Source organism: Scyliorhinus canicula, chromosome 8 (genome assembly GCF_902713615.1).
Source record: "Scyliorhinus canicula chromosome 8, sScyCan1.1, whole genome shotgun sequence".
Taxonomy (NCBI): domain Eukaryota; kingdom Metazoa; phylum Chordata; class Chondrichthyes; order Carcharhiniformes; family Scyliorhinidae; genus Scyliorhinus; species Scyliorhinus canicula.
Window position 1 is genome coordinate 194,035,823 of NC_052153.1, and position 25,843 is coordinate 194,061,665.

At 49.5% G+C, this 25,843-nt stretch overlaps 1 protein-coding gene across 3 annotated transcripts in view; it reads right to left on the minus strand.

Annotated features, from left to right (window-relative positions):
- Positions 1-20,314: 20,314 nt before the first annotated feature.
- LOC119970786 (FYN-binding protein 1) overlaps positions 20,315-25,843 on the minus strand; it is a 247,562-nt gene continuing 242,033 nt past the window's right edge. For all 3 annotated transcript variants that reach the window (XM_038805959.1, XM_038805957.1, XM_038805958.1), the window contains one exon: positions 20,315-20,929. In XM_038805959.1, the coding sequence (XP_038661887.1) occupies positions 20,907-20,929 (23 nt within the window). In that variant the 3' untranslated portion in view covers positions 20,315-20,906. The remainder of the gene's footprint in view (positions 20,930-25,843) is intronic.

The window sequence follows — 25,843 nt, forward strand, 5'->3', positions numbered from 1 at the left end:
TATAAAGAGAGTAGTGGGATTGAGGGAGGTTATAGAGAGAGGAAGGGGATTGTGGGAGATTATAGAGAGAGGAGGGGGATTGAGGGAGATTATAGAGAGAGGAGGGGGATTGAGGGAGATTACAGAGAGAGGAGGGGGTTGTGGGCGATTATAGAGAGAGGAGGGGGATTGAGGGAGATTATAGAGAGAGGAGGGGGATTGAGGGAGATTACAGAGAGAGGAGGGGGTTGTGTGCCCCTGTCTACATCAATGGGAACAAAGTAGAAAGGGTCGAGAGCTTCAAGGTTTTAGGTGTACAGATCACCAACAGCCTGTACTGGTTCCGCCCCATGCCGACACTATAGTTGAGAAAGCCCACCAACGGCTCTACTTTCTCAGAAGACTAAGGAAATTTGGCATGTCAGCTACGACCCTCACCAATTTCTACAGATGCACCATAGAAAGCATTCTTTCTGGTTGTATCACAGCTTGGTATGGATCCTGCTCTGCCCAAGACTGCAGGAAACTACAAAAGGTCGTGAATGTAGCCCAGTCCATACTGCCCGGACATACTCTCTTCCACCTTCTTCCGTCAGGAAAAAGATCCCAAAGTTTGAGGTCACATACCAACCGACTCAGGAACAGCTTCTTCCCTGCTGCCATCAGACTTTTGCATGGACCTACCTCGTATTAAGTTGATCTTTTCTCTACACTTTGCTATCACTGTAGCATTATATTCTCCAGTCTTTCCTTCCTTCCCTTTGTACGGTATGCATTGTTTGTACAGGGATGCGACTATCAATTCACACGAGACGGAGAGTTGAAGTGAACAGTGGTTTTAATCAGCTAGAACTGTGCCTGCCTGCGACTGCTCTGTACTGAGAGCTGCCTGCAGGGCAGCAGATCTACGTACCTCCCCCAAGAGGGCGGAGCCAGGGGCGGAGCCCACAAGGGCAGCAACATGATACAATGCGATATAATGTAATACAATGGTCCATAGGTGGAGCCCACAAGGGCAACAACATAGTACAATGCAATAGAGTGATGAATGGTTGCCGTAATACATTCACCACATTCACCCCCTGTTAAAAAAATTGAAGTCCAGCAGGGGTGAAGTGGCTCACAGGTTGAGTCTGTCCGGCGCCTTGATCGTGCGCTGCGATCGCCTGAGCTCTGATTTCGCTGCGGGCACGGGTGTTGAACTTGTTGCAGCGGGCACGGGTGTTGAACTCATCGATGCGGGCACGGGTGTTGATTCCGGGAGCATGTCTTCTGGAGCTTCATCCCTGTAGGTTGGCAATGGGGGGAGGGGGTGTAGGGGAGGGGGGTGTAGGCCATGCAGGGGCGGGCAATGTTCGTGTAGGTTGGGGGGGGGTAGGTGATGGTCATAGGGGATCCTGCGGGTGCCAGGTCCCAGAGGGAGACTGTATCTTGTCAGCCATCGTGGTGCGCCACGTAGGCATACTGGGGGTTGGCATGAAGGAGCTGGACCCTCTCGACAAGGGGGTCGGACTTATGGCTCCTCACATGTTTTCGGAGTACGGTCCCGGTGTCGTCAGCCAGGACGGAAGCGAGACCCCAGATGTGGATTTCCTGGGGAAAACAAATAGGCTGTCATAAGGGGTCTCGTTCGTGGCTGTGCAAAGGAGTGACCTAATGGAGTGGAGCATGTCGGGGAGGACTTCCTGCCAGCGGGAAACTGGGAGACCTCCTAGGCCGTAGGGCCAGTAGGACGGCCTTCCATACCGTCGCGTTCTCCCTCTCCACCTGCCCGTTTCCCTGGGGGTTGTAACTGGTAGTCCTGCTCGAGGCAATGCCCTTAGTGAGCAGGAACTGACACAGTTCGTCGCTCATAAACGAGGAGCTGGGGCCCGGTCACTGTGGACGTACGTGGGGAAACAAGGTGAAGACACTATGTAGGGATTTAATAACAGTGGCCGCGGTCATGTTGGGGCAGGGGATTGCAAAGGGAAAGCGGGAGAACTCATCAATAATATTGAGGAAATATGTATTGCGGTTATTGGAGGGGAGGGGTCCTTTGAAATCGATACTGAGGCGCTCGAAGGGCCGGGATGCCTTTACCAGATGGGCCTTATCTGGTCGATAGAAGTGCGGCTTACTCTCCGCGCAGATTTGGCAGTCCCTGGTCATGGCTCTGACCTCCTCGGTGGAGTAGGGCAGGTTGCGGGCCTTGATGTAGTGGAGAAGCCGGGTGACCCCCGGGTGGCTGAGGTCATTGTGGATGGCCCAGAGTCGGTCATCTTGCGCGCTGGCACATGTGACGCGGGACAGGGCATCTGGGGGCTCGTTGAGTTTCCCAGGACGATATACGATATCGTAATTATGGGTGGAGAGTTCGATCTTCCACCTCAAGATTTTACCATTCTTGATCTTGCCCCGCTGTGTGTGGTCGAACATGAAGGCTAACGGTCGTTGGTCAGTGACGAGGGTAAACCTCCTACCAGCCAGGTAGTAGCTCCAGTGCCACACGGCTTCCACAATGGATTGAGCTTTTTTAACTGAGGAGTGTCGAATCTCAGAGGCGTTGATGGTACGGGAGAAAAAGGCTACAGGCCTGCCTGCCTGATTAAGGGTGGCGGCGAGGGCGACCTCTGACACGTCGCTCTCCACCTGGAAGGGGACGGACTCGTCCACCGCATGCATTGTGGCTTTGCCGATATCCGCCTTGATGCGGCTGAAGGCCTGGCGGGTCTCAGCCGTCAGTGGGAAGATGGTGGCTTTGATCAATGGGCGGGCTTTGTCCGCATAGTTGGGGACCCACTGGGCGTAATAGGAAATGAACCCGAGGCATCTTTACAGGGCCTTGGGGCAGTGGGGGAGGGGGAGTTGCAGAAGGGGGCGCATGCGGTCGGGGTCGGGCCCCAGGACTCCGTCTTCCACGACATAGCCGAGGTTCAGCAGGCTGGCCATGATAAATTTAAATCAAATTTAAGATGTGAGACAGATCACTGTTGCTAGACAAAGGCATTAAGGGTCATGTGACCAAGGAGGTATATGGAATTACTGGTAAAATAGGGATCAGCTAGGATCATGTTGAACAACAATTGGAACATAAAGAGGGTGGTGAGGGCACAGAGTGTACACTGCTTGGAGATCTTCAATGCCCATCACCAAAGGACGGTGCTTCTGCTGACAGAGCTCGCTGAGTCCGAAAGGATAAAGCTGCTGGGTGTGCAGTGTCGGGAAACAAATCAAATGGCAATAACTTTGCCAATACAGAGTAAGTAGGTCGAGCTCATGAAAGGGATCAAAGGCTATGGGGGGAAAGCTGGATTAGGCTATTGAGTTGGATGATCAGCCATGATGGCGGGCTCGAAGAGCCGAATGGCCTCCTGCATGTCCTATTTTTTTCTATGTTTCTATGTCAGATGAGATATCCATGGACTATAATGCAGTAAAGAAAGCTTTCCTTGATGCATATGTGTTGGTTCCTGAGAATTGGTAAGAACAATCGAGAATCAATCACGAAAAGTGGAACACCTAACTGAGAACTTGAACTGTCTAAATTATGAACTTGGCAAAGCAAACTTAGCAAAGGTTGACCTTCAGTTAAAACCTGATGGGTGGAGGTTTCAATAAAGTATTGTGGAAAATGCTGTGAACAGGAAAAGGAATTGCTGGTAAATCAGAATGATTGGTTGAATACAGAACTGAAAACCAAAACTAATTGTTAGAACCTTGTCATTTGGATCTGTTTATTGTCACATTTACTGAGGTTCAGTGAAAAGTATTGGGCGCGATTCTCTGCTCCCCACGCCGGGTGGGAGAATCACGGGAGGGCCGGGCGACTCATTTCACGCCCCCCTGGCGCCCCCAGCGGTGCTCCCACCCCCCGCTCGGAAGAATCGCCGCTCGCCGTTTTTCACGGCGACCGCCGATTCTCCGACCCGGATGGGCTGAGCGGCCTGCCGTTCGCAACCGTTTCACGACAGCGGCAACCACACCTGGTCACTGCCGTCGTGAACATGGCGCCAAAGGCCCGTTTGAAGCTTGTGGGGGGCGGAGAGAGGAGTGGGCACCATGGCCGTGCTCGGGAGGGGACTGGCCCGCGATCGGTGCCCACCGATTGTCGGGCCGGCGTCTCCAAGGGACGCACTCTTTCCCCTCCGCCGCCCCGCACGATCAAGCCACCATGTCTTGTGGGGCAGCGGAGGGGAAGACGGCCACCGAGCATGCGCAGGTTTGAGCCGTCAGCTGTCGTGACGTCAGCCGCGCATGCACGGGTTAGAGCCGGCCAACCTGCGCATGCGCAGCTGACGTCACATAGGCGCCGCCGTTACGTCATTCTCGGCGCATCAAGCCTCAAGGCCCGGCGCCCGAGAATAACGGAACGCTGCTCCTAGCCCCCCGGGTGGGGGTGAAGAAGGTGAGAGGAGCGGCCTCCGAGGCCGTCGTGAAACTCGGCCGAGTTCACGACGACCTTCCCGATTTTTCCCGGGAGCGGAGAATTCCGCCCATTGTTCTGCGTGCAGCTCAGGCAGATCATTCTGTACATGAAAAGAAAATACATAATAGGGCAAGAGAACATAAAAAAGAAAGTTTAGTGATTGCGGGCGGAATTCTCCGACCCCCCGCAGGGTCGGGGAATCGCCCGAGGCCTTCATAAATCCCGCCCCCGTCGTGGCCAGAATTCTCCGCCACCCGGGAATCGGCAGGGGCAGGAATCGCCCCCCGCCGGTCAGTGGGCCCCCCCCCCGTGGCGATTCTCCGGCCTGCGATGGGCTGAAGTCCTGCCGCTGTCAGGCCTTTCCTGCCGACGTGGTTTTAAACCCCCCCCCCCCCCAGGGTCCGGGGGGGGGGGGGGGGGCGTGGGGCTATCGGACCCCGGGGGGCGCCCCCACGGTGGCCTGGCCCGCGATCAGGGCCCACTGATCAGCGGGCGGGCCTGCGCCGTGGGGGCACTGTTTTTCTTCCGCCGCCGCCACGGCCTCCACCATGGCGGAGGCGGAAGAGACCCCCCCACCGCGCATGCGCCGGGATGATGTCAGCGGCCACTGACGCTCCGGCACATGCGTGGCCTCACGCCAGCCGGTGAAGACCTTTCGGCCAGCCTTTTGCGCCGGCTGGCGGGGCGGAAAGGCTGTTTGCGGCGGCCGGCGGGGAGCCAAAGGCCGTTCGCGCCGTTCCGCGGGGCTCCAACCCCTCCGGCGTGGGCCTAGCCCCTAAAGGCGCGGAGAATTCCGCACCTTAGGGGAGGCCCGACGCCGGAGTGGTTGCCGCCACTCTGCTACGCCGGGACCCCCCGCCCCGCCGGGTAGGGGAGAATCCCGCCCAGTGTTAGCGTTAGAATTAAGTTTTAAGACATTAGTACGGTTATAATAACAATCTTTATTGTCACAAGTTGGCTTACATTAACACTGCATTGAAGTTACTATGAAAAGCTCTTAGTCGCCACATTCCGCCGCCTGTTCAGGTACATAGAGGGTGAATTCAAAGTGTCCTAATTACGCAATAGCGCGTCTTTCGGGACTTGTGGGCGGAAAGCGGAGCACCCGGAGGAAACCCACGCAGACACGGGGAGAACGTGCAGCCTCCGCACAGACAGTGACCCAAGCCGGGAATCGAACCTGGGACCCTGGCACTGTGAAGCCATAGTGCTAACCACTATCCTACCGTGCTGCCCACAGGAGATGTAAGAAGAGGATCTGTGAGAGAGCTCGCAGAGAGTCGCCATGCTCCTGCGCCATCTAGCTTTTTGAGATTCTTGAAAGCAAACTGGAAAAATGGAAGGCAAGATGGGAAGTATTGAGAAACCTGAGAATAAAAACGGATTGTCAAAATATGATTCAGTTGGGCAAAAAACTGACCCACGTAACCGTACTGAGGTTGGAATATCAGTAATGAGGTAAAGCCAGTAAAGTGCCTAAAATATTGGAAATTTAGAATTATCAACAAGAAGAACTGAAATTGCAAAATGATCTGTCTGGGTCAATGACGGGATTCTGCGGGAATCGGCGGGGTGGGTAACTCCGGCACGAAGGATTGACGTGAACCAGTCCGGCGTCGGGCTGCCCCAATCCTCCGCACCTTCAGGGGCTAGGCCGGCGCCGGAGTGGTTTGCGCCACGTCGGCCAGTGGGGAAGGGGCTTGGCACCACGCCAACCGGCGCCGGAAGGGCCTCCGCCGGCTGGAGCGTGTTGGTGCATGCGTGGGAGCACCAGCGTGTGCTGGTGTCATCCCAGCGGATGCACGGCCATCGCGGAGGACCACAGCGCTCGACGCAGAAGAATAGAGCGCCCCCACGGCACAGGCCCGCCCGCGGATCGGTGGGCCCAGATCGCGGGCCAGGCCACCGTGGGGGCACCTCCCGGGGCCAGATCCCCCCGTGTCCCCCCTGAGGACCCTGGAGGCCGCACGCAGAGCCAGATACCGCCGGCAAATACCTGATGTAATATAGGCCAGTGGGACTGGCCGAAAACAGGTGGCCACTCGGCCCATCACGGGCTGGAGATTCACCGGGGGGGGGGGGGTCTGCTGCCAGTGGCCGCTGACCGGTGCGATTTCCGCCCCCGCCAAATCTCCGGTGCCGGAGAATTCGGCAGCCGGCGGGGGGGTCGGAGAATCCCGTCCACTGATTTAAAAGTGCTTGTCAATAATACTGCACAAGGTGTCATGGTTGGAATCCAGGCAAATGAACACTTTGCAAAAGATTATTCGAAAGCTGCTGAGGACTGGACCAAGATAGCTCATAAATTGTGCAAAAGACGTTGCAGGTGAAATGAAAATCGCTTATTGTCACGAGTAGGCTTCAATGAAGTTACTGTGAAAAGCCCCTAGTCGCCACATTCCGGCACCTGTTCGGGGAGGCTGGTACAGGAATCGAACCGTGCTGCTGGCCTACCTTGGTCTGCTTTAAAAGCCAGCGATTTAGCCCAGTGAGCTAAACCAGCCCCTTTAGAACAAACGATAAAACCCCAGAGAGAGAAAGCGATTGGCATTGCTCCAAGGAAATTGAAAATAGCTCATTTGAACTGGGATTGGGATAAACGAGAAGATCACAAGAAGTTCAAAGAACAAATTAAGCAAGAATACCAAACCATTTTGAGTGAATATAAATATCTTAGCACCATCCTTCACACAATTAAAAAGAAATGAGATGTTAATGCGCAAAGATGCCATTTGGGCTTTGTCAAATTGAAACGATGGTTTACCACATTTGAAGTTGGAAAATGAGCTTGAGAATGGAACTGTGCCTGCAGTTAATGAAAAGGACAACTAGATCGTGGACTTGAATCAAACTTTCACTGCTGAGTTAAAAACTGGAAACCAGAAGGAAAAGAAAGACAAGGTTTGATTCTGACAGTGCTGCTACAATTATAGCCTTTATTTTGGTAAATCACTGAAATCACACATATATAGTTGTGAAATAGGAGAACAAAGAAAAATATAACACAGGAACAGGCCCTTCGGACCTCCAAGCCTGTCCCGTTCATGATAATAATAATCTTTATTGTCACAAGTAGGCTTACATTAACACTGCAATGAAGTTACTGTGAAAAGCCCCTTGTCGCCACATTCCGGCACCTGTTCGGGTACACGGAGGGAGAAATCAGAATGTTTTCGGGACCTGCGGGAAGAAACCGGAGCACCCGGAGGAAACCCGCACAGACACTGGGAGAAGGTGCAGACTCCGCACAGACAGTGACCCAAGCCGGAATCGAGCCTGGGATCCTGGAGCTGTGAAGTAACAGTGCTAACCACTGTGCTACCATGCGTACCACCCTTGGCCAAAACCCTCAGCACTTCCTAGTACCATATCCCTCTCTAACAATCCTACCCATGTATTTATCGAGAAGCCTTTTGAACGCCGTTAATGTATCTGCTTCCAAAACCTCCCCTGACAACATGTTCCAGGCACTCAGCACCCTCTGTGTAAAAAATCTGTCTTACACATTTCCTCTAAATTTTGCCCCATGGACCTTAACTCTATGCCCTCTAGTGACTGACCCCTCTACCCTGGGAAAGAGTGCCTGCCCATCCACTCTATCCATGCCCCTTATACTCTTGTAGACCTCTATCATTAAACATTTCCACTCAACAAGGAACAGCTTTGGGGCAGCACGGTGGTGCAGTGGTTAGCACTGCTGCTTCATGGTGCCGAGGACCTAGGTTCGATCCTGGCCCTGGGTCACTGTCTGAGGAGTTTTCACATTCTCCCCGTGTCTGCGTGGGTCTCACCCCCACAACCCAAAGATGTGCGGTGTAGGTGGATTGGCCACGCTAAATTGCCCCTTAATTGGGAAAAATTAATTTTTTTAAAAGAAACAAGTTATAGCTTTAAGTAAGTTTAATTTTGTGTTTCTGAGTGAGAAAGGGTTAAACTTTTAGGTAGCCTGCGTGTGCCTGTATGCCTGTGGGGTTTAGTCTCAATTTAACATTTGCCTGTTTTGTAATTAAACAGTTTACGATGTGAAAACAAACAGGGTTTAAATGAAAACTAAGCTGCTGCTTAGCAACCAGGAGCCCCAAAAGTTACTTAATGGGTGCAGAAGGCCCACATAAAAGTAGTCATTTTTTTCCAGTATTTCCACAACCTTCAGGACCATTGTTGTTGCCCAGCCGTCAGCTGAATACCTGTCAGGGCATCGAGCATATTTGGAACAAAAAATGCCAGCACCTTACACGGAGGTAGGAATTCTGTCTGCCTCCCAACATCCTGGCCCACAACCCCTGTGGTGCTCCCATGCCCTAAACACCCTGAATATAGTTGAGTGAGCTGGCCTCCCAGTCTGATGCCAGGCTATATCAGTTGGGTGCAAGTTTACCCAGGGACTGCTGATTGGTGGAGCTGCAATGGAATTGTATTATCAGTCACCTTTCCAAAAAAATGACATCTTGAAAGTTTCAAATTCAAAACATGAGCAGCAAAGTGCTGGTTTAGCACACTGGGCTAAATCGCTGGCTTGGAAAGCAGACCAAGGGCAGGACAGCAGCACGGTTCAGCTTCCAGCTTCCCCGAACAGGCGCCGGAATGTGGCGACTAGGGGCTTTTCACAGTAACTTCATTTGAAGCCTACTCGTGACAATAAGCGGATATCATTTCATATCCTTTACAAAAAAACAGAGTGATAGGAGGAAAGAGCAAAGATTTTATAAGGGGTGGTGACACTTCCTTGTTGAAGCTATCCTGGTATAGAAACCCCGGGCGAGATTCTCTGCAAATGCGGAGAATCGTAAAGGCTGCCGTGGGACAGGCCGTGACCCACGGCAGCCTTCACGCCCACTTCCGGGGCCGATTCTCCCCCCCCCCGGGCGGGGCTAGGAGCGCGGCCCTGTGCGTCACGGCGGCGCGACCTTGACGACGGTCATCAAGGCCGCATGCCAAGCGCCACGCGTGCATGCGCAGTTGGCGTCTTTTCCCTCAGCTGCCCCGCAAGACGTGGCGGCTTAATCTTGCGGGGCGGCGGAGGGAAAAGAACGCGTCCGTTGTGGACGTATGGCCACGATTGGTGGGCATCGATCGTGGGCCTATGCCCCCCTTGGTACGGCCATGGTACTGCCATGCCAATCGGGCCCCCAGATGCCCCAAACGGGCATCTGCCGCCCGTTTCACGACGGCAGCAAGCAGGTGTATTTGCTGCCGTGTTGAAACGGGCGCGAAGGCCCGGCCGCTCGGCCCATCGGCCTTGGAGAATCGCTGCTCGCCGTAAAAAACGGCGAGCGGCGATTCGTGGCATGGGTCGGGCGTGGGGGGGGGGATAGCGGGAGGGCGTGAAAAATGTCAGGAGGCCCTCCCGCTATTCTCCCACCCAGCGTGGGAGGGGGGGGGGGGGGGCGGAAAATCGCGCCCCATCTTTAACAACAGCCCTGATATTGAAACTCTGCAGGAGGCATTTTGATAGTGACATTTCTTGTTTAAAGAAGCCATGAACATACTAAAGGGTTAAAAAATATAAATATTTCATCGTAAGTTGTTTTGTTAACTGTACATAATAGAGTTTTGTTTGTTGACATAATACATTGAATTCAGAAATTCTGGTCCTATTTACATAAAACTGGATAATAATGAAGTTTAGAAACATGTCTTTTCCGCCACACCTCAAAAAACTTTTAAAACTACTGATAGAGTATTGATTTATTGATAGTTTTAGATGCTAATTGATTGCATGTAGCAGAGAGGTAAAAATGATTAAAAGTGTCTTGACTGTGAGAATTCTGCCATTGTTTCGCATAATGAATTAGACTGTGGGAATCCAGACAATGTTTCACATGATGAATCAGCCATTGTATTCCAGTGGATTCACAAATAAGAATGTATCAACTAATCAGTTACAGCAAGGTCTCCGAGCCGAGCTGTGGCGTGAGAAACATATCCAGTAATTTTCCTAAGACTGCGCACGCAGACGCTGAGCTAGACTTGATAGGCACCAGTCAGTCTTAAGTAATGTCTAATCTTTGATTAATAAATCAACCTCTATGTAACAGACATTCGTTTGAATAAACCAGGAGGTCTCAACTGAGAATTAGAAACCAATGAGAGTAAATGAGGGATTAAACCAGAGATTAAAAACTCCCTTAAAAAGTATAATCTGGTGGTTGGGGTCTTGTTCCTGAATTCTTGAATCATCTATCTGTTTGTGTTTAAAGTGATTTATTTATGCTTTTATGTTTTATGCCATGAGTTCAACCCTTTTATATATTGTTTGATATTTAATTTCAGAAGTTTGGATTCAGTTCTGAACCAAATGAATTCAAGTGAATAATTAGCAATAAAATTGTATTTTGATATCACCAATCAACCGGACTATCGACCCTTATTAGAAGGTAAAATAAGAGCCCCAACAACTATGAAAGGAAGTTATTGATCAAGATGTAACAAACTGTTCAATCAAGTTGGAAACTTAGTCAATGTCCAAAGGCCTTCAGACTCCTACAATTGCTCTCAGTATTCTGGAGTGCGGGGGGAGGGGGGGGGGGGGGGGGTTAAGAGAAAGCGAGAGAGAGAGAGAGAGAGGTAGGGGAGGTAGGGGGTGCAGGAAATCAGCCCGGGTTTCTGCTTGTGATCTTTACCAAAATAGCTGTTGCTGGAAAACATGGATGCTGGATGCAAAAAAGGATGCGATTTATCATTGAAGACCTTAACAGCATGCATATCCATTCACCTGGGTGGGCGGAGAGGAGAACATTGGAAAGGGAATTGACATGGACTGTGCATCTCAACAAAATGAAATATGCCAAAATTCACTGGTAGGTGATCATTGTGATAAATAATAAGTCATAAGCCATCAAGTGAAGGAATGTGTGTGCTGTGGACTGTTATTTTCTGTGATAGCCCAGCTTCAGCATCACAACCCAATTTTGCAACTTTATGAAAATGAAAATCGCTTATTGTCACGAGAAGGCTTCAATGAAGTTACTGTGAAAAGCCCCTAGTCGCCACATTCCGGCACCTGTTCGGGGAGGCTGGTACGGGAATTGAACCATGCTGCTGGCCTGCTTGTGTCTGCTTTAAAAGCCAGCTATTTAGCCCAGTGTGCTAAACCAGCCCCTAACCAGCCATCCAACCTGCTGACACACCAACGCTAGAATAATAGATTAGAAATCCAGATGTAATTTCTAAAACAAAACATTTCAGTAGGTGAAGCACATGAACACACTGACAGTCAGGTACACAAACAGATGCAAATTTTATAGATGCGGAATGTTTTCTTGCAGTGATTTGTGTCAATTCCTGATTTTGCATGTGGGTTTTTGGGAACAGTAAACAACTGTCCACAGAAGGGGCAAATGCTGTTAAATCTCAGCAAGTCTGGCAGCATCTGTCGGGAGAGAAAAGAGCTAATGTTTCGAGTCCGATGACTCTATGTCAAAGCTGACATAGCTTTGACAAAAAGTCATCGGACTCGAAAAGTTAGCTCCTTTCTCTCCCGACAGATGCTGCCAGACTTGCTGAGAATTTCCAGCATTTTCCCTTTCGTTTCAGATTCCAGCGTCCGCAGTAATTTGCTTTTAACAACTGTCCACAGATTGCATACCATCACTCTACCTGCTAAAACGAACGAAAGCTGTTGCTTATGGTGTGAGCGATGCTCACATAACACTGTCCTATAGAATAGTTTAACCATGACCATAAAAGAGAATTTTACTAAAACATGGAGAAAACTATGCTGTTCAAGCACATTCCCTTCTCTGTACAAATACGATGTGACAATTGGCTTGAATATTCTGTCCAGAGCTGTTGTGTAAGCAGGGTGTCTGACCGTGATGTGAGTGTACCTACACCTCAAGGACTGCAGCGGTTCAAGAAGGCAGCTCATCACCACCTTCTGAAGGGCAGTTAGGGATGGACAACAAATGCTGGCCTAACCAGCGATGGCCACATCCCGTAAATGAATTTAGAAAAAGATGCAAAGTGTACTTTTAAAAAGATAAATTTAGAGTACCCAATTCTATTTCTTCCTCAATTAAGGGACAATTTAGCGAGGCCAATTCACCTACTCTTCACATCTTTTTGGGTTGTGGGGGTGAGACCCACGCAGACATGGGGAGAAACCCTACATGGATAGTGGCCCAAGACTGGGATCGAAGCCGGGTCCTCTGCTAACCATTGCACCACTGTGCCGCCCTCTAGTTTCATGGTGTACTTAAGTACTTTTGCATGATCTTGCCCCCAAGTGTTAATTTCATTCTCTTATTGGGGAGGAAGTAGGTGGTGGGGGGATTATTTGATTGATGAAGCCCCTCACCAGCAATGCTTTTGAACTAATCAAAAGATGAATTGAATACATTGAAGGCATTGATGAGCTGCCTTCTTGAACCATTGCAGTCCATGAGGTGTAGGTACACTCACATCACGGTCAGACACCCTGCTTACACAACAGCTCTGGACAGAATATTCAAGCCAATTGTCACATTGTATTTGTACAGAGAAGGGGCAGCATGGTAGCATGGTGGTTAGCATAAATGCTTCACAGCTCCAGGGTCCCAGGTTCGATTCCCGGCTGGGTCACTGTCTGTGTGGAGTCTGCACGTCCTCCCCCTGTGTGCATGGGTTTCCTCCGGGTGCTCCGGTTTCCCCCCACAGTCCAAAGATGTGCGGGTTAGGTGGATTGGCCATGCTAAATTGCCCGTAGTGTCCTAATAAAAGTAAGGTTAAGGGGGGGGTTGTTGGGTTACGGGTATAGGGTGGATACGTGGGTTTGAGTAGGGTGATCATGGCTCGGCACAACATTGAGGGCCGAAGGGCCTGTTCTGTGCTGTACTGTTCTATGTTCTAATACACCCACACGGTGAGTTCCAATCGAGAGACAGGAGTAGTATATGGTCAAACACACCTTATCGATGGGAAGGGAAACGTTGAGGTTGGAGCATGATACAGCAAAAATTAGAGGCGGTTTGCTGAATATTGGCAAATGTCGAGGAGCAGGTTGTTTTTCTACATTTTCATGCAAAACAGTAAGAATTGGAGACAGTACAAAACTATTTATATAAAGACTGTTTATTACCTTTGACAGTTCAGGGCAAATGAAATGACTTGTGCTGTAAACATTCGCAGTTACCATGTAAGCAACTATTTATTGAACCCAACTAACTTTGATGGATACTTAGGCGCCATTTATAAATGTATATTTAGTGTCTGAAGGGCCATACAGTCATAGCAACATGCTGCAGTTACCGAGACAGGCTTTCACCCCATTCCAATGAGTGTGGCAGAACAAGGACATATAACTTTTCTTTGAATACTATATTTAAAAGAAACCACATATGCTCATTTAAAAATAGAAACATTTTGAAGATCTTACCATACAACAGCTGTCCTCTGAATCGTGAATACCACCTTTGCTGTTCCTTCGAGGCTGGGGATCTGCAATAGGACATTTCCTAACAAAGGCTTTGGCTCGTAGCAACTGTCAGCTTTGAACACCGTAGGCAAAGGAATGGAGAAACATCCATCCAGGTACAGTTTTCAATTGTTTATGCACAAACAAATCTAACAAGTGTGTGCTGGTTTGAGATGGAGCAGGCCAGCTTGAGTATGATACCTGAGCAGCTCAATTCTCACCCCTTTTCTCGGAGCACATCCTGGTTCGCATTCTACGACTTTCTAGAGAATCTGGGCAGATTGAGCAAAAGGCATTAACCTGCTTATTTGTTAACTCTCAAATCTGAAACCTAGTGGTGGAACCATCATAAAGAACAAAGAAAAGTACAGCACAGGAACAGGCCCTTCGGCCCTCCAAGCCCGTGCCGACCATGCTGCCCGTCTAAACTAAAATCAGCTACACTTCCGGGGTCCGTATCCCTCTATTCCCATCCTATTCATGTATTTGTCAAGATGCCCCTTAAATGTCACTATCGTCCCTGCTTCCACCACCTCCTCCGGCAGCGAGTTCCAGGCACCCACTACCCTCTGTGTAAAAAACTTGCCTTGTACATCTCCTCTAAACCTTGCCCCTCGCACCTTAAACCTATGCCCCCTAGTAATTGACCCCCCTACCCTGGGAAAAAGCCTCAGACTATCCACTCTGTCTATGCCCCTCATAATTTTGTAGACATCTATCAGGTCGCCCCTCAACCTCCGTCGTTCCAGTGAGGACAAACCGAGTTTATTCAACCTCTCCTCATAGCTAATGCCCTCCATACCAGGCAACATCCTGGTAAATCTCTTCTGCACCATCTCTGAAGCCTCCACATCCTTCTGGTAGTGTGGCGACCAGAATTGAACTCTATACTACAAGTGTGGCATAACTAAGGTTCTGTACAGCTGCAACATGACATGACATATACTCAATGCCCCGGCCAATGAAGGCAAGCATGCCGTAGATTCCATCGTAGGAACAGGAGCAGGCCATTCAGCCCCTTGAGCTTGTTCCACCATTAAATCAAAACTGATCTGTATCTGAACTTTGATGTTTTTTTACGGAGCATTTTTCCAGATTTTCATCATCTATTGTGTGAAAAATGTACCTTCCTTTACCGCTGATTTTTCCAAGCTAGACCTTTAAGGTTATGCCAGTGTAAAGCATGGCTATAGTGGATAATCAGTGCTAACGTTTACAGGATTTTACAGGGCAGCACGGTGGCATTGTGGTTAGCACTGTGGCTTCACAGCGCCAGGGTCCCAGGTTCGATTTCCCACTGGGTCACTGTCTGTGTGGAGTCTGCATGTTCTCCCAGTATCTGCGTGGGTTTCATCCGGGTGCTCCGGTTTCCTCCCACAGCCCAAAGGCGTGCAGGTTAGGTGGATTGGCCATGATAAATTGCCCTTAGTGACCAAAAAAGGTTAGGAGGGGTTACGGGGATAGGGCAGAAGTGAGGGCTTAAGTCGGTTGGTGCAGACTCGATGGGCCGAATGGCCTCCTTCTGCACTGCATGTTCTCTGATTTCATCCTGAAGCACATTCAAGTTTTTAAGGAAATTAACATGCATGGAAGCAGACTTGCATTTTATTTTATTTGGTTTTTTTCTCTCTCCATTTTAAGGTTGTTCTGTACCACTCGGGATTTGCTATCGGAGGCATGTCAACAATCTTACTGCTTTCTGCTACTGAGTAACCGATACTGAAACATTTTTTAATTTCTTTTCTCTGTTTAGCATTTCGTGCCAAATGTAGCAAGCGGAAATGTGCATCTACTTCAAAGGGCTTTGGAAGATGCCGACCCAAAATGCAAAGTATTGTTACTGATAATGGGAATAACTGGTTCTGCTTCAAGTGTATCAGGAAGTTACGACTCATTGGGAGTAAATACAGAAATTGAAGTCAATTTGGATTCTCCAGCTTGTAGGATATGTATTGAAATTATGGGTGCGATCTCCCCCAAATAAAACAAAGTTCCTGAGTCTTTAGCCGCGGGTTTCCCGGCACTTGTAGTGCTGAGAAACGTGGCTATTCAATGCAACTGGCTATGAATAAGGGGTCTGATCGTGTAACGCGCGGCCAAGGTTAAACATGGGCGAGATTCTCCGCAAATGCGGAGAATTGTAAAGGCTGCCGTGACCCATGGCAGTCTTCACGCCCACTTCCAGGACCGATTCTCCCCCCTGGGCGGGGCTAGGAGCGCGGCCCCGTGCGTCACGGTGGCTCGTCAAGGCCGCACGCCAATGGTCACGCTGGCTGACGTGGTCGATGACATCAGCCGTGCATGCGCAGGTTGGACAACGGCAACCCACGCATACGCAGTTGGCGTCTTTTCCCTCAGCCGCGGCTTAATCTTGCAGGCGGAGGGAAATGAGTGGGCACCGATCGCGGGCCTATGCCCCACTTGGCACGGCCGTGGTACTGCCGTGCCAATCGGGCCCCCAGATGCCCCAAACGGGCATCTGGCGCCCGTTTCACGATGGCAGCGAGCAGGTGTGTTTGCTGCCCTGTTGAAACGGGCGCGAAGGCCCGGCCGCTCGGCCCATCGGCCTCGGAGAATCGCCGCTCACTGTAAAAAACGGCGGGCAGCGATTTGTGGTGTGGGTCGGGCATGGGGGGGGGGGGGGGAGAATAGCGGGAGTGAGTGCGTGAAAAATGTCGGGAGGCCCTCCCGCTTTTCTCCCACCCGGCGTGGGGGGCGGAGAATCGAGCCCCCGTTACAATAGGAAGCTCTGCTCGCTGTCGCGAGATCGGGATGCCATTTAAAAATGGCGCCCCGATCTCCGAGGCCCACAAAAGAATCCACAACCTCCCTCCCCCCGAACACAACACGGGGGGGGGGGGGGGGTGGTCCCCCACCCCCCCACTCTCAACATCTATGGTGGGCAACCCAAGTCCGATCACATGCATGGAAAAAATGCCAGCTTAGCACCTTGGTAGTGCCAACCTGGTACCCTGGCAGTGTCTATGCTGGAAGTGCCACCTGGGAACCCTTCCACTGCCAGGTTGCCAGGCTGGCACTGCCAGGGTACCCAGGTGACACCAACAGTGTCAGGACACCACCCTCCCCAAAGGGCAATGCAGCTGGGGGGGGCCTCCGATACCCTTGGAGATCCGTCTGGTCCCCATTGGTGGGGGCCGGTACCAAACGCCGCTTGCAGTGGACCCCGAAGCGAAGGGATTGAATCTGAAAACCTCAGATACCTTGGGAAGCTGCACATTAGAGTTAGGCTTACTGCGTCGCTCTAATATGTAGATTTGCTGGAAAGTGATTCTGCCCATTGTGGGTGGGATTCCCCTCGCAACATTGCGATATTGGGCTGAATCTTGTGAGGCATTGCAAGCCGGTTAGATCTGGCCACGCTGTGCTGCGGCGAACTGCTTTTTTGGGTGCAGCATGGATGGAGGATTACGCCCGATATGCAGTTTCCCCAACTCCACAGAGATCCCAAGACTACTATCTGTTCCTTGGCAACATAACCCTAAGACACAGTGCTATATCCCACATGCAGACTGATGGTATCTAGCACCACCTTACCACTAACTCTCTTCACCCCGACACTGTCTTGAAATGCTTCTGTTTTGTATCAGATGAGCAGAAATTTCCTCCATCTAAATATGAAGAAGGCATCTTTGGTTCCTGCTACAACTCGATTCTATACCAGCAAATCTAACCCCTTCCTGCCCAAGGTGTGTGAAGCTGAACCAGCCTGTTTGAATCTTGGTGCCAAGTTTGACCTGAGCTGATCTTGCAAACACATGTTCACGACCTATTACAACTTCCATAACATTGTCTGACTCGGCCCTCTCTCAGCTCATGCTCATACCTTTCTTACCTCGAGACCTTATTATTCAAACAGTCTCGTCATCATCTCACGTTGTACCCTTTGTAAGGTCAGCCAAATCTCTCCTCCCTTTGTACCAAGTCCCATTCGCCTATCAGCCCTGCGATGGCCGACCCACATTAGCTCCCAGTTAAGCATTGCCATTATTTTAAAATTCTCACCCCTGTTTTCAAATCGTTACATAGCCCCATCCCTCCCTATTTCAAACCTTTAACCCACTGAGATATCTGCGCTCCACCAATCCTGGCCTCTTGAGCAGCCCCTAATAGTAATCACTCCAATACTGGCAGCCGTGTTTTCAGTTGCCTGGTCCATGAGCTCTGGAATTCCCATCCGAAAATTCTCCGCTTCTCTTCCTCTCTGTTCTCCTTTAAGCTGCTGCTTAAACCCTCCCCTTTATCCAAACTTTTGGTTAACACTCCTGTGACGAACCTTTGGACATTTTATTGCGTTAATTAGTGGAAGCTCTTGTGGTGACAACAGCCATAGGCCTCGTCAGTGAATCCTTTAAGTCCGACTCAGTTTGGCATATGCTTACTTGTCAGGGAGGCATCTAAAACTGGGCACTTAGATGTTGACCAAGTAGATCATAGAATTTACAGTGCAGAAGGAGGCCATTCGGCCCATCGAGTCTGCACCTGCTCCTGGAAAGAGCACCCTACCCAAGGTTAACACCTCCACCCTATCCCCATAACCCAGTAACCCCACCCAACACTAAGGGCAATTTTGGACACTAAGGGCAATTTAGCATGGCCAATCCACCTAACCTGCACATCTTTGGACTGTGGGAGGAAACCGGAGCACCCGGAGGAAACCCACGCACACATGGGGAGGATGTGCAGACTCCGCACAGACAGTGACCCAAGCCGGGAATCGAACCTGGGACCCTGGAGCTGTGAAGCGATTGTGCTATCCACAATGCTACCGTGCTGCCCCTGAGTCATAGAACATAGAACAGTACAGCACAGAACAGGCCCTTCGGCCCTCAATGTTGTGCCGAGCCATGATCACCCTACTCAAACCCACGTATCCACCCTATACCCGTAACCCAACAACCCCCCCTTAACCTTACTTTTATTAGGACACTATGGGCAATTTAGCATGGCCAATCCACCTCACCCGCACATCTTTGGACTGTGGGAGGAAACCGGAGCACCCGGAGGAAACCCACACACACAGGGGGAGGACGTGCAGACTCCACACAGACAGTGACCCAGCCGGGAATCGAACCTGGGACCCTGGAGCTGTGAAGCATTTATGCTAACCACCATGCTACCCTGCTGCCCATGCTCTTATGTATTTCACATCCAAAGTACCCCTCCCTCCTCCCATACACATGCGATTTGCACTTTGGTATTCTAACATTCCTGCCACATCTGTTATTTAAAAACATGCCAATTCTTCCTGTTCTGAAGGAGTTCCGAAGAAGAGTCATGTTGGACTCGAAACATTTACTCTGTTTCTCTTTTCACAGATGTTGCCAGACCTGCAGCCTTTTTACAGCACTTTCTGCTTTTATTTCAATTATTTTGACTCTTTTCCACCATGTATAATGGTTCTTCAAAACAGAATTTCATGTACAAATCTTCATCCTTGTGAATAATCTTAAAGCAAACCTTAATTAGCCAGCAACCTCCAGTGGAGGTGAACTTGAACTGGATCACATCATATGGGAGATAAGCCAGCGCCTCATCACATTGTGGGGAAATAACATGAAGGAAAACCTGGAATTCTTTTGGTTGCCTTATCTATGGAAAGATATCCCGGCATTGGAGGCAGCCCAGAGAAGGTTCACTCGGTTGATCCCGGGTGTGGAGGGATTTTCTATTGAGGAGAGGTTGAGTAGGTTGGGCCTGGGCTCATTGGAGTTTAGAAGAATGAGAGGCGACCTTATTGAGACATATCGGATTCTCAGGGGGTTTGACAGGGTCGATGCTGAGAGGTTGTTTCCCCTTGTGGGAGAGTCTGGGACCAGAGGGCACAATCTCAGAGTGAGGGGGTCACCCATTTCAGACAGAGATGAGGAGGAATTTCTTCTCTCAGAGGGGAGTGAATCTGTGGAATTCTTTACCGCAGAGAGCTGTAGAGGCCGGGCCGTTACCGCAGAGAGCTGTAGGGGCCGGGCCGTTACCGCACAGAGCTGTAGAGGCCGGGTCATTACCGCAGAGAGCTGTAGGGGCCGGGCCGTTACCGCAGAGAGCTGTAGAGGCCGGGCCGTTACCGCAGAGAGCTGTAGGGGCCGGGCCGTTACCGCAGAGAGCTGTAGGGGCCGGGCCGTTACCGCAGAGAGCTGTAGAGGCCTGGCCGTTACCGCAGAGAGCTGTAGGGGCCGGGCCGTTACCGCAGAGAGCTGTAGAGGCCGGGCCGTTACCGCAGAGAGCTGTAGAGGCCGGGCCGTTACCGCAGAGAGCTGTAGAGGCCGGGTCGTTCAGTATGTTCAAGGCTGAGAGAGACAGATTTTTAATCAGTGAGGGAATCGAGGGTTATGGGGATAAGGCGGGAAAGTGGAGGTGAGGATTATATCAGATCAGCCATGATCTCATTGAAGGGCAGAGCAGACTCGATGGGCCGAGTGGCCTATTTCTGCTCCTACGTCTTATGGTCACCCATTAAAAATACTTGTAAAAGCAGTTTGTGACAGTGCTGTGTATCGGGCAATACTTCCAAAGAATTACAAGATAGACAATCGTTCTTTAATCACACAGAAAACAGGTTAATTGCTGCCCATAACCAAGTGACCATTCACAAATGGAGAAAGAAGGAAACGAGAAGACATTTAACTCAATGCCTACGAAAGTAGGTTGTTTATCACTGCATATATTTTCACTCAGGAATAATTAAACAGTAGTAATGCAGCCTGTTAAATCATGTGTACAAAACATTGTTCTCAGGAAGAAAAACAACAAAACAAACTGTTCTGTGTCCAAAGTCCTTAAACATTATCGGATTAGTTCAAACGCTCTCATTTATATAAATAATTCTTATTCCCAAAGGAAATCCATGATTCACAATAGTTGAGGAAAAAAAACTGTTCGAATATTAATCATGTTGCATAATGCAATTTATGTCATCTTTTGTTTTTCTGGACATGCCCCGTGGAGACAGTGGGATCAGCTAACAGTTAGTCTTTGAGAAGCAAGATGTCGATAGCTGAAGAATCTGTAGGTCTCTTTTCTTTGCAGAGTTAAGTTCTGGATTGTTAAACAGCGCAAATAGAAGGAGGTGTGGGTGAGCTGGGCTCTGGCAGCTCTTTCCGATTCCGGTCAGTCATTATCGTAGATACATTCTAAATAACAAAAATGACACGGATGCAAATGAGAATTACAGATTCTCCAAATCTGAAATAAAACAAAGTGCTGAATATCTCCAGTGGAAAGAGTACCAAGGATGATAAGTTTTAATTATGACAAAAGACTAGAGAAATTACATAGAACATAGAACATAGACATAGAACAGTACAGCACAGAACAGGCCATTCGGCCCTCGATGTTGTGCCGAACAATGATCACCCTACTCAAACCCACGTATCCACCCTATACCCGTAACCCAACAACCCTTAACCTTACTTTGTTTAGGACACTACGGGCAATTTATCATGGCCAATCCACCTAACCCGCACATCTTTGGACTGGGGGAGGAAACCGGAGCACCCGGAGGAAACCCACGCACACACGGGGAGGACGTGTAGACTCCGCACAGACAGTGACCCAGCCGGGAATTGAACCTGGGACCCTGGAGCTGTGAAGCATTTATGCTAACCACCATGCTACCGTGCTGCCCAAAATTAAGGCTATTTTCAGTCGAACAAAGAGGCCAGAGAAAATATAATATTGGCATTCAATGTTTTGAGGTGTTTTCATAAGGTTATTAAGCAAAAATAATTTCCGTAATTAAGGATGATAGATGTCTCCTCATTAAACCACATAAAAGCTGCAGCACAGAAGGAAGCCATTGGGCCCATCTTGTCCATGCCAGCCCCAGGACACCCAGGTGCCCTTTCTAATCCCACTTTCCTGCTTAGAGCACTTAAGATGCAGATCAGATACTTTAAAAAAGAGTTTAGGGTCTCTGCCTCCACCACCAATTTAGGCAGCGAATTCCAGACACCTTCTGCTTCTTATCTTGAATCCATGTCCCCCGGTTCTAGAATTCTCCACCAAGGGAAACACTTTTATCCTGTCCGCCCTATCTCTTCCCCTCATAATTTTGTACACCTCAATGAAGCCACCCCTCAGTCTTCTTTGTTCCAAGGAAAATAACCCCACCCTATCCAACCTCGTAGCCACACTGCTGTTGACTTTGCTCTGGACCCTCAGCAGCCCCCACCAAGAGAGGGCGATGCTGCTGAGGTAGAAAGGAGACCGCCACACCACCTCAAAATGGCTGCGGCAGATCAACATAATTTATATTATCAGAGAGGCCAAGCAGACATCCTCCTCCAATTGGAAGGAGAACTCTTGGCTGCAGCGTTTGGGTTGTGGGTGCAGCCTATGCTGCTGGTGTGTCCCTCTGGGGGATTGGGCTTCCTGCTGTGATCGGTCCCCAGCTTGATGCTGGGAGTCTGCCTCAGTTGAGGGGCCATTGGCAAAATGGCAGCAAGGGCCCACAATTCCCCCTTACTGAGGCCTTTAGCAGCAGCACACATCCTATCTGTATTTCTGTTCACCTCGGAGAGACATCCCGGATGGTTGGAAAGCGTTGGGAAGCTGTTCTGACCTGGTTCTCCGCTATTTTCCCACTGCCCCCACCTTTACCTCGACCGCCCCTGGGCCGGGTAAATTCTGCCCGATAAGATTTAAGTAAAGCATTTAAGTTAACTCCCTGGAAAATAAGGTGACAGCACCACAGAGGAAGCAGCTGATTGGTGAGTAGCTGGTGAATCTTTATTTATCTAAGTCTGAAATGTATTTCTGCTCAGTCAGTATCTCGGCTAATATTACAGCCTTGTGTAAAAAGGATGGGAGAATAATCACACCAACTATGGGCCAATCAGTTGAACCTTGGTGGGGAGACTTGTAAAAATTATAATCTGGGGCAAAATTAACAAATAAATTGGATACATTTGGATTAATTAAGGAAAGCCACCATAGATTTATTGAGGACAAATCGTATTTAATAATAATAATAATAATCGCTTGTTGTCACAAGTAGGCTTCAATGAAGTTACTGTGAAAAGTCCCTAGTCGCCACATTCCAGCCCCTGTTCGGGGAGGCCGGTACGGGAATTGAACCCGCGCTGCTGGCCTTGTTCTGCATTACAAGCCAGCTGTTTAGCCCACTGTGCTAAACCAGCCCCTTAATTAACTTGATTTTGTTTCTGTTGAGGAAACAGAGAGGACCGATGAGAACAATGCAATTATGTTGTGTACATGAACCTCCTAAAGGCTTTTGATAAAATGCGACACAGCAGGCTTGTCAGTAAAGTTAAATCCCACGGAATAAAAGTGACAATTGATGGATGAATGGAATCAGAAAACAGTAGCGACAGGTTGTTTCCTGGACAGGAGGCTCTCCAGGAGTTGGGATTAGGACCTATGATTTTTTGATCTACACTCATGACTAGACCTAGGGCACAATTTGATAATTTGCAGATGACACAAAAACTGAAAGCATTGCGAACTGTCAGAAGAATAGTGATAAACGTCAAGAGGATAGACAATGGTTGGCGGAATGGGTGGACACGTGGTCGGTGTAATTCAAGTCAGAGAAGCTATACATGTTGGTAGGAAGAATGTGGAGAGGCGATATAAAACAAAGAGTACAATTGGACGGGGTGGAGGAGCAGAAGGGCCCAGAGTTATACTTGTACAAATTGTGGAAGGTGGCAGGACATAAAGAACAAAGAACAATACAGCACAGGAACAGGCCCTTCGGCCCTCCAAGCCTGTGCCGATCACGTGTCCTATCTAGACCAACCGCCCGAATCCTTCTCAACCCTGTCTGTTCATGTGTCTATCCAGATAAGTCTTAAAGGTTGCGAATGTATCTGCCTCAACCACCTCCCTTGGCAGGGCATTCCAGGCCACCACCACCCTCTGTGTAAAATGCTTCCCCCGCACACCTCCGCTGAACCTCCCCCCCCCCCCCCCCCCCCTTGAACCTGTGCCCCCTTGTAATTGTCATTTCCACCCTGGGGAAAAAGCCTCCAACTGTTCTATACCCCTAATAATTTTAGAAACTTCTATCAGGTCGCCCCTCAGCCTCCGTCTCTCTCGGGAGAACAATCCCAGTATATTCAATCCCTCCTCATGGCTAATACCCTCCATACCAGGCAACATCCTGGTAAACCTTATCTGCACTCTCTCCAAAGCCTCCACGTCCTTCTGTTGAGAAAGTGATTAGTAAGGCAAAACGATAATGGGTTTTATTTTTTTATAATAAATTTAGAGTATCCAATTATTTTCTTTTCCAATTAAGGGGCAATTTAGTGTGGCCAATCCACCTACCCTGCACATCTTTTGGGATGTTGTGGGTGTGAGACCCACGCAGACACGGGGAGAATGTGCAAACTCCACACGGACAGTGACCCGGGGCCGGGATCGAATCTGGGACCTCGGCGCCGTGAGGCAGCAGTGCTAACCACTGCACCACCATGCTGCCTATAACGATCACAGGCTTTACAAAAAAGGGATAGAGCATAAAAGCAAGGACGTTCTGGTGAACCTTTATAAAACCTTATAGGTTTAGCCTCGAGTGGAACATTGTAGTGCCACACTTTAGGAAGGATGTGAAAGCACTGGAAACGCTGCAGAAAATATTTGTGAGAAAGGTTCCAGAGATGAGCAGCTTTGGTTATGTGGATAGATTGGAGAAGCTGGGCCTGTTCGCCACAAAAAATAAACCGTTCAGAGGCAATTTGATAGAGGAATTCATAGGGTTCTGGATAGAGTGACTAAGGAGGAGGTTTTCCCATTTGCAGTCAGGTCAAGACCAGACGACAATGATTTAAGGTGAATGGCAAAAGAACCAAGAGGAACATCAGGAAAAATATTTGATGCAGCAAACAGTTAGGATCCGGAATGTTCTATCTGAGAGTGTGGTGGAGACAGGTCCACACAGCGAGTGGTTAGGATCCGGAATGTTCTGTCTGAGAGTGAGAGAGCCAGATTCACACAGCGAGTGGTTAGGATCCGGAATGTTCTGTCTGAGAGTGAGAGAGACAGATTCACACAGCGAGTGGTTAGGATCCGGAATGTTCTGTCTGAGAGTGAGAGAGACAGATTCACACAGCGAGTGGTTAGGATCCGGAATGTTCTGTCTGAGAGAGAGACAGATTCACACAGCGAGTGGTTAGGATCCGGAATGTTCTGTCTGAGACTGAGAGAGACAGATTCACACAGCGAGTGGTTAGGATCCGGAATGTTCTGTCTGAGAGTGAGAGAGACAGATTCACACAGCGAGTGGTTAGGATCCGGAATGTTCTGTCTGAGAGAGAGACAGATTCACACAGCGAGTGGTTAGGATCCGGAATGTTCTGTCTGAGAGTGAGAGAGACAGATTCACACAGCGAGTGGTTAGGATCCGGAATGTTCTGTCTGAGAGTGAGAGAGACAGATTCACACAGCGAGTGGTTAGGATCCGGAATGTTCTGTCTGAGAGTGAGAGAGACAGATTCACACAGCGAGTGGTTAGGATCCGGAATGTTCTGTCTGAGAGAGAGAGAGACAGATTCACACAGCGAGCGGTTAGGATCCGGAATGTTCTGTCTGAGAGTGAGAGAGACAGATTCACACAGCAAGTGGTTAGGATCCGGAATGTTCTGTCTGAGAGTGTGGTGGAGACAGATTCACACAGCAAGTGGTTAGGATCCGGAATGTTCTGTCTGAGAGTGAGAGAGACAGATTCACACAGCGAGTGGTTAGGATCGGGAATGTTCTGTCTGAGAGTGAGAGAGACAGATTCACACAGCGAGTGGTTAGGATCTGGAATGTTCTGTCTGAGAGTGAGAGAGACAGATTCACACAGCGAGTGGTTAGGATCCGGAATGTTCTGTCTGAGAGAGAGACAGATTCACACAGCGAGTGGTTAGGATCCGGAATGTTCTGTCTGAGAGCGAGAGAGACAGATTCACACAGCGAGTGGTTAGGATCCGGAATGTTCTGTCTGAGAGAGAGAGAGATAGATTCACACAGCGAGTGGTTAGGATCCGGAATGTTCTGTCTGAGAGAGAGACAGATTCACACAGCGAGTGGTTAGGATC